This window comes from Zea mays, chromosome 8 (assembly GCF_902167145.1).
Source record: "Zea mays cultivar B73 chromosome 8, Zm-B73-REFERENCE-NAM-5.0, whole genome shotgun sequence".
Taxonomy (NCBI): Eukaryota; Viridiplantae; Streptophyta; class Magnoliopsida; order Poales; family Poaceae; genus Zea; species Zea mays.
In genome coordinates, this window is record NC_050103.1 from 145,676,971 (window position 1) to 145,694,562 (window position 17,592).

Here is a 17,592-nt window from a genome sequence, read left to right on the forward strand (position 1 = left end):
CCATGTGATTTATTGTTCCCTAACCAAGTCTATCTTACTACAACACTTGACTGAATATAGTTAGTTCAGGGATGGAATTATACATTAAATAGGGTTGGGTCTATAAAGTTAAGCATGAAATATTCATTAGGGGTTTCTACCCTTACTTTATCCTTATTAGAATCCCTATAACATTAACTCTAACCTAGAGATCAACTATAAATTGAGACATGAGAATAGTAGGTGAGCAGTATTTTAACAGATGGACAATAACATGATGAACATTTTGCAATTTGAATCACCTAATTGGGAGTTCATATGACAAAGTTATAAATTTCGGAAGTTTTGGGATTCAAAAACCTATTTTAAACACATTTCTCTAATTAAATAAAAGCCTGGGGGTCTCCCTGCAAGATCCCAGGGGCTCGGTTGCAAGGACTGAGGACAACAGGTTCTAATCTCGAGAAACCGTGGGTTTCTTTAGCAAAACTGCCAACGAAAGGGTATCGGGCTCCCTCGGCCATTGGATCTCGGATCAACAACCGAGATTAGATTGGTGGGGCGGGCGCGTGAGCGCGTGAGGCACGGACGACCCATAGGTGGGACCCAGGGGCAGAGGTGCGCTGAGGGCGCGAGCTTTGAGCCGCTGGATGGGGAATCAAGGGATCTGGTTTAACGAACCGATGCGAATCGGTATCCAAAGATTTGGGCCATTAGACCAGGGTTGGGCGGTCGAGATCGGGCGCTTAGAGGGTTTAACAGCTCCAGCCAGCTTTGGGCGGCGCCGCTCATGCCCTCGATGGTGAAGTCGTTGGAGACGAGGCAGGCCCGAATTCTAGGGGGTCTGGGGCCATCTGGGCAGACTAGGGTCGTTGGGGGGAACCTGGCGAACCTTGTGGTGGGGTTTCGGTCGTGGGAAAGGGACTATAAGTGGGTAAACGATGGAGAGGAGTGCTCCGGCGAGCAATCCCGGTCGCGGTGGGGGAGAATCTGGTGCACCAATGTCGGTGTGAGCTTCGGTGAGGGGTCGGGGGCATCCGAGGCCGAGATTTGGGCACAGGGGAAGGCTACATTAGGCGGGCACCATGGAGGCACGATGGTCCGACACGCAGCGGCTCCGGCGAGTTCAAATCCACCGCGTTTAGATGGAATTAAGGGAGAAGAAGGGCGAGGTGGGGTTCCTTACCCAGGGGGTGCTCAGGGAGGCTTGGCACGGCGTCGGGAGGCTTCGGGGCATGGGTGGCTCGGCGGGTACGCGTCACCGGCGAGCTTGGGGCGGCGACGGTTCTGCGCGAGGTGGACTGCGGGCGAAGAAAATGAGGAAGGGGGAGGGAGCAGATGCGTGCAGGGCTCAAGAGGAGCTAGGGTCACGACGGATGCGCGAGAGGAGGGGCGACATGGGCCAGCTTCCTCGGTGTGCGTGCGCGTCGGGCGGAGGGGCGGTTCCACAGGAGGAGGGGGAAGGCGAGGGAGGTTGACAAGCGAGGTCGCGCGTGTTTGAACCCTCGCGCTCCCACAGACGAGCGGGGTCCGCAACACGGCGACTACGCGCAGGGCGGCTGGCAAGCGGGGCCCGCGGGGCAGAGAGCGAGGGTGCGCGTGGGGCTGAGGGTGTTGGCGCCGACAGAGGACCCACCGTGCAACGAGAGGAGGGAGCGGGCGCGTGGGAGGGGGAAGTGGGTCGGTTGGGCCGAAATGCCGGGAGAGGGGAGTTGCGGACTTCTTTTTCTCTTGAATTATGTTTTCCTTTTCTTTTTATTTTTTATTTTGGATTCAAATTTAAATATGCCACAAATTCAAATTAGAACTCCTCAAGCATATGCATCAAACAAGAATAAGGTTTAGAGTTCAGCATGATGCAACAATTCATACTCCATTGGAGTTTTTATCTACTAGAGTATTATTACATTTCTAAATAAAATAGCCATTCCTCTAATATAAGAAAGAGAAAAAGAAAAATGGAGAGAGGAGAAGAGAGGTAACACCTGAATTTGGTGGATACTAGAGAAGAAATTTTATACCTCCAAATTTAGGATGTTACACCTCGGTGGGGTGTGCCTCCTGCCACATGTCGACGAGGGAGAGTGCCTAGTAATGTCAAGAGTTGATGAAATCTAGACAATTTAATGTATTTGAATCTTACAAGTATGTATGTTCAAATGATGGATATATGATCATAGTTCATTTAAAGACTAATAACAACAGAGGGAATCAGAGAGTACAGTACCACTGTACCAGGAACCAACTTGAACATCAATCATGTCATTGCTTTTTAGCGTCAGCGAATAGTATGAAGCAGAGTTTGTCCCTGATGCTGATGTTCCCCGTCTCATCCTCCAAAATCCATGGCCTCTTGTTGTAGTGCTTGTCCTGTTTTGTCAAATGTGCACACATGGTTTAGTAGGGGAAACATTAGTTTATTGTCCTTAAGTTTCTACTAGGTCTGTGCCCGTGCATTGCAATAGAAACATATTTATCCACTATAAGCAATAATGCAGTGGTGAGAATCGAGAGCCTACCAAATTTCATCATTTTATAGTTAGATGCCAGTGCATAGCTATGAATTCTATATCCCACAAGAAGATCTTTTTAAATGAGACAATTGCTTAAAATTGTTCCAAACCTTTACAATAATACTAACTATAAAGATAAATTGACATATTTTGGTTGCAATCATAAATCGACACATTTCAGTTGCAATCAGTAGCTATTTACATCTAACAAGAAATCACACGAATTCAGTAGTTCCCTGTCCTTTCCAACCAATCAATTCAGTATAATAGAGCCATATTCTAGAATCTCATGATTTATATCACCACCATGTAGGATCTAGGACACCGGCTAGAGGGGGGGTGAATAGACGGTTTTGACTAAAAACAACAATACTAAGTAAATTTAATCAATACTATAAGAGGAATAAATTTACTAGTGTCAATAAGTAAACAATGTATGAAAGACAACTACGGAGATTGAATACTTGAAGAACAATAAGCAAAACTCTAATCAATTGCAAGGCAATAAGTAATGCTAGAAGGAATAGACACCGAAATTTATCCCGTGGTATCGGTGATTTGCCGATCACCCCTAATCCACGTTGAGGTGGACTTCAAGCTCTCACTTGCTCCTCTATCAAGCCACGACTTGATCTTTGAGCCAAGTGGACAAGAAATCACTCAATACCTCGATTCCACTAATGTCACCTTTGCCGCTCCGGCGAGGTAGGCGCGAACCCCTCACAATCAACACCGCGGCTTCTCCACAATCTTCTTGGAGAGCTCGACGGAGACAATCACCCGAGCCGTCTAGGAGGCGGCAACCTCCAAGAGTAACAAGCCAACGACGCTTGCTCGGTGTACCACCTAGTGCCTCAAGAATCACCAAATGATGCAAATGCACTAGGAACCCTCAATCTCTCACTAGAATGCAATCTCAAGCAAAGAGTGTGAGAGAGTGAGTTGGAGGATCACAAATGAGCTCAATGTGTGCAAGGAATGGCCAAGAGAGGTCTCACACACGAGCAACCCTTCTATTTATAGTCCCCCATCAAAAACCAACCGTTATGTGCAAAAGGGGGCAGTTCTGCGCACACGCGGACCGTCCGCGCCCTAGGGCCGGACGGTCCGCCGTACACCATAACGGCTATAATGACCGTTGAAACATGTCAGAGCAGACTCAAAAAGGTGGGTCCGGACAGTCCGCCCTTCAAGGCCGGACCGTCCGCGACCTGGCAAGTTCAAACACCCGAGCCTCGGATCAAACGGAGTTAACACACGCGGACCGTCTGGCTATAAATCCCGGACCGTCCGCGACCTGAGACAGTACTGTCCGGACTGGTCCCCCGGACCGTCCGTAGTACAAATCTATAAAAACACACAGTCCCTGTCCAAAAACGAGTTAGACACATGCGGACCGTCCGCGCCTCACAGGCGGACCGTCCGGCTATAATTCAGGGACTGACCCGAAGCCACCTTCTTCTGGTCAGGACTGCGGACGGTCCGGCCCTAAGGCCCGGACGGTCCGCAGTGCAAAAGAGCAAAGAGTCAATACAAATGGTCAAACCTCGGACCCTCTGGAGGATCGCGGACGGTCCGCCTCCAAGGGCCGGACAGTCCGCGCGACCAAGACTACTCAAGTTTCAAACAAGCTTTTGAATGAACTTTTTAACTTACGAAATGAGAAGCGCTGTTAGTCCTCATGCAAATGCAACTACTTGATGCTCTATGAGGCACTAAGTTTTACACAGATCTAAGTCATTGACCCCTCTTAATAGTACGGCTATCTAGCCTACTAATCCGGTCAGGTATCTTCTCTAAACTCCTCAAGACCGGCAAAAGTAAAACCTATATTATACCTTTGCCTTCATCTGATCCACAACCAATGCGTATGACTCTTCAACATTTCATTTCTATGTGGTCCAACCCTGCATTCTTATTTCTCCAAGAATCGTTAGTCCACAAGTAGTTGTCATTAATTACCAAAACATTATCAAAGGGGCTTAGATGATTCACAATCTCCCCCTTTTTGGTAATTGATGACAACACCACATAGTCTATTAAAGAGAAGTTTAGTTTTTCCAAATCTCTCTCATACCAAAGGTATATGATAGATTTTGGAGATGAGTTTCATAGGACTTATCTTGATTTGAAGTTCTGTCCAAAAGATAGATAAATCCCAATAAAAACTCAGTACGCAAGAAAGACTCCCCCTAAGTGTGTGCAGGATTATTTGAAGTTGAAGATATAACACACATAATATATTTGAGCTTGATGGAGACTTTCCTACAATCATGGTTATCGAGGCATACGAGAGATGATTCGTAGAATGAGCGCAGTAATTATAATCACATCTCGATAAACCACACACAGAGTAATTTGAACTAAAACATAGTTCATCCCACAGAATATTACAGATAATAGTCCACAGACATACGACATAGAGTTAATAGATCAAACCAAGTTCCAAATGCATAAGACATAAACTAAAGCGGCATGAAAAAATAAAATGCATGTGCATGATCTTAATGTCCACATAGAACCACCAACTCCCCCTGAAGGAGACGCCTGACAACTTCTCATCACTGCTTCTCTCCCCCTTTGGCATCAATTGCCACAAAGGAGAGGCCTTACTGATCACTCGGCGGAGGATGCATGTTGTAATAATGAGTGCTGAAGGTGTCAAACAAGGAGGAGAACTGGCCAAAGTCCTGCTGGAGCTGCTGCTGCCTCTGACTTATATCATGTAGGTTGTCAGTTGTAGAAAGATTGTCAAACTGACTGGAGAGAGCACCCATGTTATCTTGAAAACTTTGTTGCATATTATTCAGCCTTGACATAATGGGATCAGTGACATTAGTGTGAATTTGATCACGAAAGTCAGAAAATTCAGAGTTCAGCGCATCCCAGTTGCTGTCAAAGCGAGACTGCATGTCATCAAGGCGGTGATCCACATGTGACATCAGGCCATCAAAGCGAGCATCAATATGAGTCTCCAGCCCTTGCTGCATATTGTGAAAATAAGGATCAAAATATCCTGGAGCAGGCTCCCAATAGTGCTGAGGCTGAGGAGGAGGTGGAGGAGGAGGCATCTGCTGTTCCTCAACATTAGGAGCTGCTCCACCCGCATAGCCAGGGTCTTCCTCATCATCTGGGAAAGGAGTGAGTGGCCTGGTGAGGAACCCTATCTCATTCTTAAAGGGCCTGAATGGAGTGTGAACAATCTCACATGGGCCCTCAAATCTTGTCTTGGATTTTATGAGAGCCATAATGTAGGGAGCATAAGCCAAATTTTGATTCTTGTCCATCTTTAAATCATTAAGCTGCCTCATCATGAAAAGAACAATGTTCATGACTTCACCATTCATGATGTGCTGGATTATGTTCCAGAACTTATCTCGAATTTTGCTCTTATCACCACTCTTGGGAAGAATGGTGACTCTGGCAATCTTGTTGATGACAGCAGGATGATGTCTGAGTCCTGCTGTTTCTCCAAACCTCCTGGGTATACCGAGCCTGGCTGGCTCATAAAACTGCACAAAATCCTCAAAATTATCTTCAGTATAAAGATCCACCCCAGCAGAAATGGTGCCATAGTTCAGACTGTTGGCAGCGGCAAAGTCAGCAAAAGAAGCAGAATACCGCTTGAAGCCAGTCATCCATGTGATAGATTCTTCTGCAATATCAATCTCTGAGGTAGCCAAGAATTGCTTAACTGCCATTTCATTGAAATCAGTGCGCTGCCCCATAAACTGATATAACCCACATGTTTCAAATTTGGGAATGAGACCCTCCATGACTGATTGACTGAGCAAGAAGGACCAATCAATCACCTGATGCTTATGAAAGTTGGTATCCACCAGGGTGCCCCAAAAGACATCAAACTGCAGCTGAGTGTGGAAAAACTGAATATTTGTATCTGATGGCAGAGCATACTGGTTCACAGTCCGTCTAGAGCAGTACTCAGCCATAGAAAATCTCCGCTTGGGATAAGTCCATCCTTGGATATCAATGGGATAATCAGGGTGAACATGAAGAAAATCTTCAGCATCCATGGATTCAGTGCCCCCAGCTGAGGATTGGGCCTCTGAATCAGTGGTCGGTGTATAGTCATCATCATTGCCACGAGGGCGCTTGGATTGAAAGCGACCTGCAAGTTTCTTGCGGAGACCACCAAAACCACTGCAACAAGGTGACAGACATCCATAGATAAATAATTGCTACCAAACACCACTTATAAAAAGGAATGGAATGGTAATGCTCTGCCAGGGTCCGGACGGTCCGCGCTAGGGGGCCGGACTGTCCGCGCCAGAGGCCCGGACGGTCCGCGTCCACCGGGCGGACGGTCCGCGACCGACCAGGGGCGACTCCAAGAACCCTAGCCGCCACAAGAGTTCAATTTGATGTTTTCGCAGATAATACCCAGCAAAACAAGTTCAAAATTTTGCATAGCATTGATATTGAGGAGAACTATCAATCCCACCAATCAGATTTTGAAATCCACTGCTCAATTTCAGATCAGAGAAGAAACCCAAATAATCTCAAAGTTGATGAAATTTGATTAAATCCACAAGATTTGAAGATACCGTGATGAAGACATGTTGAGGGAATGTTGCTGCAAGCTGTCGGACTGTCCGCACGCAACTTCACTTCACGGTCCGCGCACACTCGACACAAGAGAGGATATAGCGAGTGGAGAGCAAGAGAGAACAACCGAATAGGCACAACTAGCAAGTCTGCGGGCTCTGTCCCTTTTTCTGCCCTGTCGCGGACGGTCCGCGCGGGGGCGGCGGACGGTCCGCGCCCTGATGACCTCAGACAGTCTGCGAGGCTGCTCGGACTGTCCATTGCCTGATGCTGCGGACGGTCCGCGGTCCATGGGCGGACGGTCCGCGGCCTGATACTCATTTTGCCAATCTCTGCCCACTTTCTGATTTTGAATTCCGAATCCGAATTGGTGCTCATATATGGACATTTTGACCAATCCAAGAGTTGGTATGCATGCATATACATATGATGTAATGGAGTAATGCAAGATTTTTGAATTAAACTATCTAGAGCAATTAGAAATGAAAAATGCACAAATAATACCAAATAAATAGCATGAAGAGCATACTTAGACCCGAGATGCAAGACGACACATGTGTGATCAACTTCAAGTCACATTTGAGATATCGATCACATTCATTTCACTTCTTAGAGAACAAAATCTTGTTTCATCCAATGGTTTTGTAAAAATGTCTGCTAATTGATCATCGGTGCCAATGGAATAAATAGAGATATCTCCCTTGCCAACATGATCTCTTAAGAAGTGATGCCGTATATCAATATGCTTGGTTCTTGAGTGTTGGACCGGATTGGTAGCCAATTTTACCGCACTCTCATTATCACACATGAGAGGCACGTTCTTGAAAATAATTTCATAGTCCAATAAGGTTTGTTTCATCCATAATAGTTGAGCACAACAATTTCCGGCCGATATATATTCCGCCTCGGCGGTAGATAGAGCAACCGAATTTTGTTTCTTAGAAGACCATGAAACAAGAGATCTACCAAGAAATTGACAACAACCGGAGGTGCTTTTTCTATCAACTTTGCACCCCGCATAGTCCGAATCCGAATATCCAATTAATTCAAATTGAGCACCTTTGGGATACCATAGACCAATATTGGGAGTATACTTCAAATATCTTAGAATTCTTTTAGCGGCCTTCAAGTGAATCTCTCTAGGAGAAGCTTGAAATCGAGCACACATGCATACACTAAACATAACATCGGGCCTAGATGCGGTAATATAAAGCAAACTACCAATTATTGAACGATAAAGTTTTTGATCAACTATAGTACCTCCTTCATCTAAGTCTAGATGACCATTTGTTGCCATTGGAGTCTTGATAGGCTTAGCATTTTCTAAACCAAACTTCTTGAGCATGTCCTTCAAATATTTTGATTGACTTATAAAAATTCCATCTTTCAATTGTTTGATTTGAAGGCCAAGAAAGAAGCTCAATTCTCCTATCATAGACATTTCAAATTCCTTTGACATCATTTTTCCGAACTCCTCACAAAATAAATCATTAGTAGATCCAAAAATGATATCATCAACGTAGATTTGACAAACAAATAAATCTTTGCCAATTCTTTTAGTAAATAGAGTAGTGTCAACCTTCCCAATTTTGAAGTCTTTGGAAAGCAAGAAATCCCTAAGCCTTTCATACCAAGCGCGTGGAGCTTGCTTAAGCCCATAGAGAGCTTTAGAAAGCTTGAACACATGGTTAGGTCTTTTGGGGTCCTCAAAACCGGGAGGTTGTTCAACATACACTAGTTCACTAATCTTACCATTTAGAAAGGCACTCTTTACATCCATTTGGTAGAGCTTGATATTGTGTGCACAAGCATAAGCAAGTAGAATCCGGATTGCTTCTAATCTTGCTACGGGAGCAAATGTCTCCCCAAAATCCAATCCTTCAATTTGAGTATATCCTTGTGCAACTAATCTTGCCTTGTTTCTTACTACCACACCATCTTTATTGTGCTTGTTGCGAAATACCCATTTTGTACCAATAACATTGTGGTTCTTTGGTCTCTCAACAAGCTCCCAAACTTCATTTCGAGCAAAGTTATTTAATTCTTTATGCATTGCATTCACCCAATCAACATCAAGTAGAGCTTCATCTACACGATTAGGTTCCACACAAGATACAAAAGAGAAATGTTCACAAAACGAAGCTATGCGAGAGCGAGTTTGAACACCCTTACTAATATCACCCACAATTTGATCAACCGGGTGATCCTTCACAATGGAATGATGAATTCTTGATACCGTTTGATAATTGCTTGTTGAAGCATTAGGAGGAATTTGAGGTCTTGAAGTACCTTGATCATGAGTATCAATGGTTTCATTGAGTTGTTGGCTTTGGTGATCTTCCTCATTTATAGTTGAAGATGAGGGAATGACAACCACACTATTTTCATCATCATCTTCTTTTGGTTTTATTTCACCAATGGCCATTGTTTTCATTGCATTTATCAATTGAGTTCCCCCAACATCATCGAGATTTTCACTCTCATCTTGAGACCCATTTGTTTCATCGAATTCAACATCATATGCTTCCTCAATAATACCATGAGTTTTGTTGAAGACTCTATAAGCCTTACTATTTGATGAATATCCAAGAAGAAAACCCTCATCACATTTCTTCTCAAATTTAGAAAGTCGGCTTCCCTTTCTTAAAATATAACATTTGCAACCGAATACCCTAAAATATGAGATATTTGGCTTTCTACCAATGAGCAATTCATATGGAGTTTTCTTCAAGAGTTTGTGACAATATAGTCTATTTGATGAATGACAAGCGGTATTTATTGCCTCGGCCCAATAAGAATCCGATATATTATATTCCGCTAACATAGACCTTGCCATATCAATAAGAGTTCTATTCTTTCTTTCAACAATACCGTTTTGTTCCGGGGTATATTTGGAAGAGAATTCATGTTTGATACCCTTGTCATCACAATATTGATCAATTCTTGCGTTTTTGAATTCCGACCCATTGTCACTTCTAACCTTTTTGATGTCGAAATCAAATTGATTTTGAGCCAATATAGCAAATGACTTGAATGTTTCAAACACATTGGATTTGTCTCGTAGAAAATAAACCCAAGTAAATCTTGAATAGTCATCCACAATCACAAGACAATAAGAATTACCACCAATACTTACAAAAGATGTGGGCCCAAATAAATCCATGTGAAGTAATTCCAAAGGTCGATGAGTGGACATTTGACTTTTATTTGGATGAGTATTTGCCACTTGCTTACCGGCTTGACAAGAGCTACACAATTTGTTCTTTTCAAACTTCACATCTTTTAAGCCTCGAACTAAGTCATGCTTGGTTAACCGATTGAGTTGTTTCATCCCAACATGACCAAGTCTTCTATGCCATAACCAACCTAGTGAAGCTTTTGAAAATAAGCAAGTTGTGAGCTTTGCCTCATTAGATGAAAAATCAACAAGATAACCTTTAAATTTAAGATTGCTACCATCAACACTAGAGATAATAACATCTTCAACCGTGAAATTGCAACAAAATCCTAAATCACATAATTGAGCTACGGAAAGTAAATTAAAATTTAAAGACTCAACCAATAGCACATTTGATATAGAATGATCATTTGAAATAGCAATTTTACCCAAACCTTTAACCTTTCCTTTACGATTATCTCCAAATGTGATACTATCATAATTTGAGCAATCTTCATCACTCATTTTGGTAAACATCTTCATATCCCCGGTCATGTGTTGAGTACATCCACTATCCAACACCCAATGATTCCCTCCCGCCTTGTAGTTTACCTACAAAAGGAAATCAATCTCTTTTAGGTACCCAAACTTGCTTGGGTCCTTGGATGTTAGTGACCAAGGTCTTTGGCACCCAAATAGCTTTCTTTTTGTTTCCAACAATTGAAGTACCAACAAATTTAGCATGAACACCTTTTGCATTATGAGAAAGAACATAACAATGCTCAAAACAAGTGGAGGATACATGTTTGAACTTGGGACAATTTTTCTTAACATGTCCCTTTTTGTGACACTTGTGACACACTTTGTCACATTCTTTCACAAACAATGTCTTTTGCTTTACAAAAGCATTCTTTCCTTTCTTGGGAACATATCCAAGACCTTCACGGTTAAGAGAGCATCGTTGACTTCCCAATATGAAATCCAAATTCTTCTTACCACCATATGCCTTTTCTAGGTCATGAGTTAGAGTACTTATTCTATCCACTAACACTTCATTCTCAACAATAATTTTTGATTCATCAAGAGCAATATTATCATTGAGAGAGATTTTGCATTTATCACAAATAGAGTTAGTAGGTAGTGGTTCACTTGTAAGACTATCAAGTAAGTCACAAGTGACTCCAACATCCTTAGTGACCACCTCAACTTCATGCACAATAGATGATTTTTGAGCATCCGCAAGCTTCTCACAATTTTCTTTGAGGTCATTGTGAGAGGTCTTGAGCTCCTCAAAAGACACTTGGAGGTTTTTATACAATTCCTTCAAGGCCTTAAATTTTTCTTTCTCTTTGTGCATGTAGTCATCGGCCTCACCTAACATTCTAACAAGATCATCATATGAATAGCCATCATCATCAACATCATCGATATCATCATCATCATTTATATCATTTAAATCGGTGATGATTTTTACCTTAGCATCTCCCTTTGCCATGAGACAATGAGGAGATGAGAAGAGTGAGGGAGCTTCCTTGATGGCAATTCCGGCATTAAGCTTGGATGAGGTGTCATCATCATCATCATCCGAACTATCATCCGAGTCCCATTCAACTAAGTAGGCTTTGCCATCTTTCTTCTTGTTATAGTATTTCTTTTTCTTCTTGTCACTTTCATCTTTGCCCTTCTTCTTCTTGCTTGGACAATTCATGGCAATGTGACCGGGTTCCCCACACTCAAAACATTTTCTATCATTGAAAGCATTTCTTCTAGATGTTTGACCTCTTCTAGGTTGACCTCTTTTCATCTTCATGAATTTATTGAATTTCCTTACAAATAAAGCCATGTCACCATCACTCTCACTTCCATTTTCTTCATCATTGCTATCTTCCTTTTCAATTGCCTTTGAGGCCTTGGCTTTGAGAGCAATAGATTCATTTTTCACCTTCTTTGCCAAACTTAAAGCATCGGCTTGAGACTTCTTAAATATATCTTGAGTGAGAATTTCTCCCAATACTTCGGTTGGAGAGGTTGTAGATAGATCACTCCTTACTAGCATTGTCACAATAGTCTCATATTTCTCCGGAAGTGATCTAAGGAACTTGTGTGTGAAATCCACATCCGGTACATTAAAACCAAGTCCTTTGAGTTCATTTACAATCTCATTCAATCGATTGAACATATCGGATACACTTTCATCTTCTTTCATAATAAATTGCTCAAACTTCCCTTTGCACACATATAGTTTGGCACTCTTCACAATTGTAGTTCCTTCATGAATTTCCATTAGTTTTACCCAAATCTCATGAGCGGTTGTGAGATTCTTGATACGATTGAACTCATTTATATCAAGAGCATCATAAAAGACATTCATGGCTTGATCATTTGTGAGGATATTCTCATTATCACTAACGGATGGTTCATCTTCCTTCAGTACAACGAATCCATCTCTAACAATTGGCCAAATTTTTCCACCCATTGCTCTAAGATGCATTGACATTCTTATTTTCCAATAATCATAATTGTTTCCATCAAAGTGCGGTGGCTTCCCAATGTGCACATTGTTGTTACTAGCCATTTTGTCCCACTCCGGGATGATTAGATCCACAAACAATGGAGTCCTCGGCTCTGATACCACTTGTAGGATCTAGGACACCGGCTAGAGGGGGGTGAATAGACGGTTTTGACTAAAAACAACAATACTAAGTAAATTTAATCAATACTATAAGAGGAATAAATTTACTAGTGTCAATAAGTAAGCAATGTATGAAAGACAACTACGGAGATTGAATACTTGAAGAACAATAAGCAAAACTCTAATCAATTGCAAGGCAATAAGTAATGCTAGAAGGAATAGACACCGAAATTTATCCCGTGGTATCGGTGATTTGCCGATCACCCCTAATCCACGTTGAGGTGGACTTCAAGCTCTCACTTGCTCCTCTATCAAGCCACGACTTGATCTTTGAGCCAAGTGGACAAGAAATCACTCAATACCTCGATTCCACTAATGTCACCTTTGCCGCTCCGGCGAGGTAGGCGCGAACCCCTCACAATCAACACCGCGGCTTCTCCACAATCTTCTTGGAGAGCTTGACGGAGACAATCACCCGAGCCGTCTAGGAGGCGGCAACCTCCAAGAGTAACAAGCCAACGACGCTTGCTCGGTGTACCACCTAGTGCCTCAAGAATCACCAAATGATGCAAATGCACTAGGAACCCTCAATCTCTCACTAGAATGCAATCTCAAGCAAAGAGTGTGAGAGAGTGAGTTGGAGGATCACAAATGAGCTCAATGTGTGCAAGGAATGGCCAAGAGAGGTCTCACACACGAGCAACCCTTCTATTTATAGTCCCCCATCAAAAACCAACCGTTATGTGCAAAAGGGGGCAGTTCTGCGCACACGCGGACCGTCCGCGCCCTAGGGCCGGACGGTCCGCCGTACACCATAACGGCTATAATGACCGTTGAAACATGTCAGAGCAGACTCAAAAAGGTGGGTCCGGACAGTCCGCCCTTCAAGGCCGGACCGTCCGCGACCTGGCAAGTTCAAACACCCGAGCCTCGGATCAAACGGAGTTAACACACGCGGACCGTCCGGCTATAAATCCCGGACCGTCCGCGACCTGAGACAGTACTGTCCGGACTGGTCCCCCGGACCGTCCGTAGTACAAATCTATAAAAACACACAGTCCCTGTCCAAAAACGAGTTAGACACATGCGGACCGTCCGCGCCTCACAGGCGGACCGTCCGGCTATAATTCAGGGACTGACCCGAAGCCACCTTCTTCTGGTCAGGATTGCGGACGGTCCGGCCCTAAGGCCCGGACGGTCCGCAGTGCAAAAGAGCAAAGAGTCAATACAAATGGTCAAACCTCGGACCCTCTGGAGGATCGCGGACGGTCCGCCTCCAAGGGCCGGACAGTCCGCGCGACCAAGACTACTCAAGTTTCAAACAAGCTTTTGAATGAACTTTTTAACTTACGAAATGAGAAGCGCTGTTAGTCCTCATGCAAATGCAACTACTTGATGCTCTATGAGGCACTAAGTTTTACACAGATCTAAGTCATTGACCCCTCTTAATAGTACGGCTATCTAGCCTACTAATCCGGTCAGGTATCTTCTCTAAACTCCTCAAGACCGGCAAAAGTAAAACCTATATTATACCTTTGCCTTCATCTGATCCACAACCAATGCGTATGACTCTTCAACATTTCATTTCTATGTGGTCCAACCCTGCATTCTTATTTCTCCAAGAATCGTTAGTCCACAAGTAGTTGTCATTAATTACCAAAACATTATCAAAGGGGCTTAGATGATTCACACACCAGTTACCTTGTTGGATGCAAAGGATGGTGGGACAGTAGTTGGTGATGATGTCACGAGGAGGAGGAAATCGAGGTGAGGAGGTGTCCCTGCTACACAGCGTGGTCGCAGTCGGCGTCGTGGTGAAGGAACCCATGACAACGTTGGGCTCAGTCAACCTGGAGTGGTTCTCAACGAGGACGAAGCAGTTGTTTGTGGACAATGGAATCAGGGCGAGCTTTGTAGGAACATTTGTGGCCACGTGACTTGTTGTCGATGACAGTGCGGTCGAGGAGCTCAAGGAGGTGCTCAACCACAGAGAGCCCGAGTGACGTGTTGCAGACGCCATAGACGAGTCTGACCGCACACTGCTCGACCTCGTCGTTGGCCAAGACCACACCAACATCGTCCAGGTGTTGCTCGAGTATGGCGTCGATGCTGACTGAATCCACACATGCACAACTTGTAGTGCATTTATCTCTCTTGGTCTTGGCAGTCAGTTCAACAAGCTCCAATGGATATGTGGTCATCAAGACATAGTTGTGGTAGCTCAATATCTCTTCACTGCCATGGACTTATATGCTACAGAAACATGAACTATTGGATTAATAAATTTCTCAACATCCAAAACTTAACTAATGGATTGCAAACTTCAAGTTAATAAGGATCATGGATAGTAGTACTTGAAGCTAATACATAAATCTTGCAGCTAATAAACAAACATAGTACTATTTTAGTTAACATACAACAATTTTCCAGCTCTTCTTTGCACTTATAACATTTTTAGTACCTTACACACAACTTGAACTGAACACCATCAAGACCGGTACTGCCTTTGGAAGTTTGAATAAAAATGGTGTCTGATTAACAGTTAACAGTTTTCTAGTGTTGTAACTTAATTATTGAATTGGTGCAGTAGGGTGTTCACTTGTTGAATTGGTTGATAATCTTGTGTGGACTTTAAATATAACATTGTTAGTGAATGCTAAATAATTCTGCACTCTTGGAATGGTGAGGCTGAGAATGAGCCAGAGATTAACTGGTGTGAACCTGGGGAGCCTGCAGGGATGGAGGTCCTTGGGAGTAAGGATGGGTTCTTGACGAAGAGGATTAAGAGTTATAGCACAAGCCAGAGTGATCCTACAAAGCCACATGCATTGCAATGCCTTTCACCACTGATAGCAGGTCATGTAAGAGACATCATTTAACCATTTGGATATGTGTTAATGATAGGCAACTAATTTATAATTTTTTTGATTCAGGTGGGTAATGGAATTGTTTGTTGAATGAGAGTATTGTTTATTATTGGTAAAGTATCACAATTCAGTATGTTTTGGCATGGTAAAATGAAGTGTATCTGCCAAAAAGTAAGGTAAGTAACTAAGTATATTTTGGATGCTTGGAGGATCAAATGCTGTTGCAGAATGTTTGTTGACTAATTGAAAGTCAAATGAATTAAAGGGAAAAACAGATAAGCACTGAGATTTTTTATATGAAAGATGTGTGAGACAACATGCTAAGAGCTATAAATGTCCTGTCCCAGAAGTAGTGGCGGAGCCAACCCAAATTTGAAGCATATCGACTCAGAAAATTCATCCATGCCAACCAAACAAATAGAATAATTACCTTGTTTGTTGCACGATGTGAAGGAGCTGGTGATGCAGATCGGGTGTCACAAATTCTATAACCAAATTGTATAATGCATAAGCATTCAAACAATACACCCCTAATTCTTTAGGCTAAACAAAGTACAGTAAGCCTATGTTTCAAATTTCAAGATTACTATTGGATTGTGTTCATCACACTAATAGGTTAAGTACCACCATGCTAATCAATAAGAATAGTAAAGGGGCGTTACCTACAACAAATGTTACATTTGAATATAACTAACTTGGAGGCAATGTAAGCTCTGAATGTCTGAAACAATGAAACGAAGTCTGAACTCTGAAATTGTCTCCCCAGTCGTCACCTCACCCCGTCGGTGCCGGTGGATGGTGGGTGCCTCGCTTGAGTCGTTGTGTGGTGTCACGGGCGAGGTGGGTGCCTGTGTAGAATGTAGATGGGGTCGCAGAGCGACACGGCCGAAGTTGGACCGGTGAAGGAGAGGGTACTTTTTATTTCATTAACAGATCATCAAGCAAAATAAAAAAGTAATGAGCAATTGAGCCCAGATCACATTTGTAGTATTCTAGCATGTAAGCACTATTTTTTGAATTTGATACCCCTCATGTAAAGTTTTTGCACAAACTTAGAGCTAGAGGCTAAAAGTAAGCAAATTGACTTCATCTTTTAGGTTGATGAAGAACAAATGAGTTTAAAAGCTTGAGAAGATGAAAAGACCTCATATGTATGACCAAAGAGATGATAGCAAATGGCTTCAATCCAATAAAGTCACGAGAGATGAAAGCAAATAGGTTCACATGCAGGATTCAACATAAAGTTATGTATAAAGGAACAAATGCTAATAGAACTGTGTATTTCTTTTATTTTAGAAACTATAACCATTGTTCATCCTGCCCCAAATGAGTATTCCTATCAGTACACACGTAGGTCAGCATTTTTTTAGTTGTAATACTGCCTTAGCTACATATCACATGCTAGCTAGAAAAAACTCTAAGTAGCAACAATGGAACAGTCTGAGTATAGCAGTTCGAATATGGTAACTAAATCCAGAGATTTTAGAACATAGAAATAATGAAATGAAATCATAACGGAAAGAGCAGGAAAAAAACAGGAAAACTGTATCTTGCTAGCCAACAAACATTTACAACACCTTGTTATGAGTTCAGATAATGAATTTCGAAGATAGAAGATGGTAAGCATTCAACCCCAGTGCCTTAAGAATTTCTAAGATAACACAACAAATGTTCTTTCTCAAGACAAATCAATACATGCACCAAAAAGTATGAGCTGACCACTCGTGGATGGCGAGCCTGTTACTCCTTATAATTCTTTCCTCCTCAGAAATAAAAGAGAAACAAGACACCCTATATGAGAGCATATCAATGTCGACAATTATAGGATGCCGCACACATGGTGCCATGTGACAATGTTGAATTTATTTTCTTTCCCTC

The 17,592-nt window shown here is 42.7% G+C and overlaps 1 protein-coding gene across 1 annotated transcript; it reads right to left on the reverse strand.

The window, feature by feature from the left end:
* Positions 1-1,836: 1,836 nt before the first annotated feature.
* Positions 1,837-16,353, reverse strand: LOC100278809 (uncharacterized). The gene is given in 3 exon segments (NM_001151964.1): positions 1,837-2,067; positions 2,207-2,349; positions 14,549-16,353. A coding segment is annotated over 1 exon segment (339 nt). The 5' UTR covers positions 15,049-16,353; the 3' UTR covers positions 1,837-2,067; positions 2,207-2,349; positions 14,549-14,709.
* Positions 16,354-17,592: the final 1,239 nt, after the last annotated feature.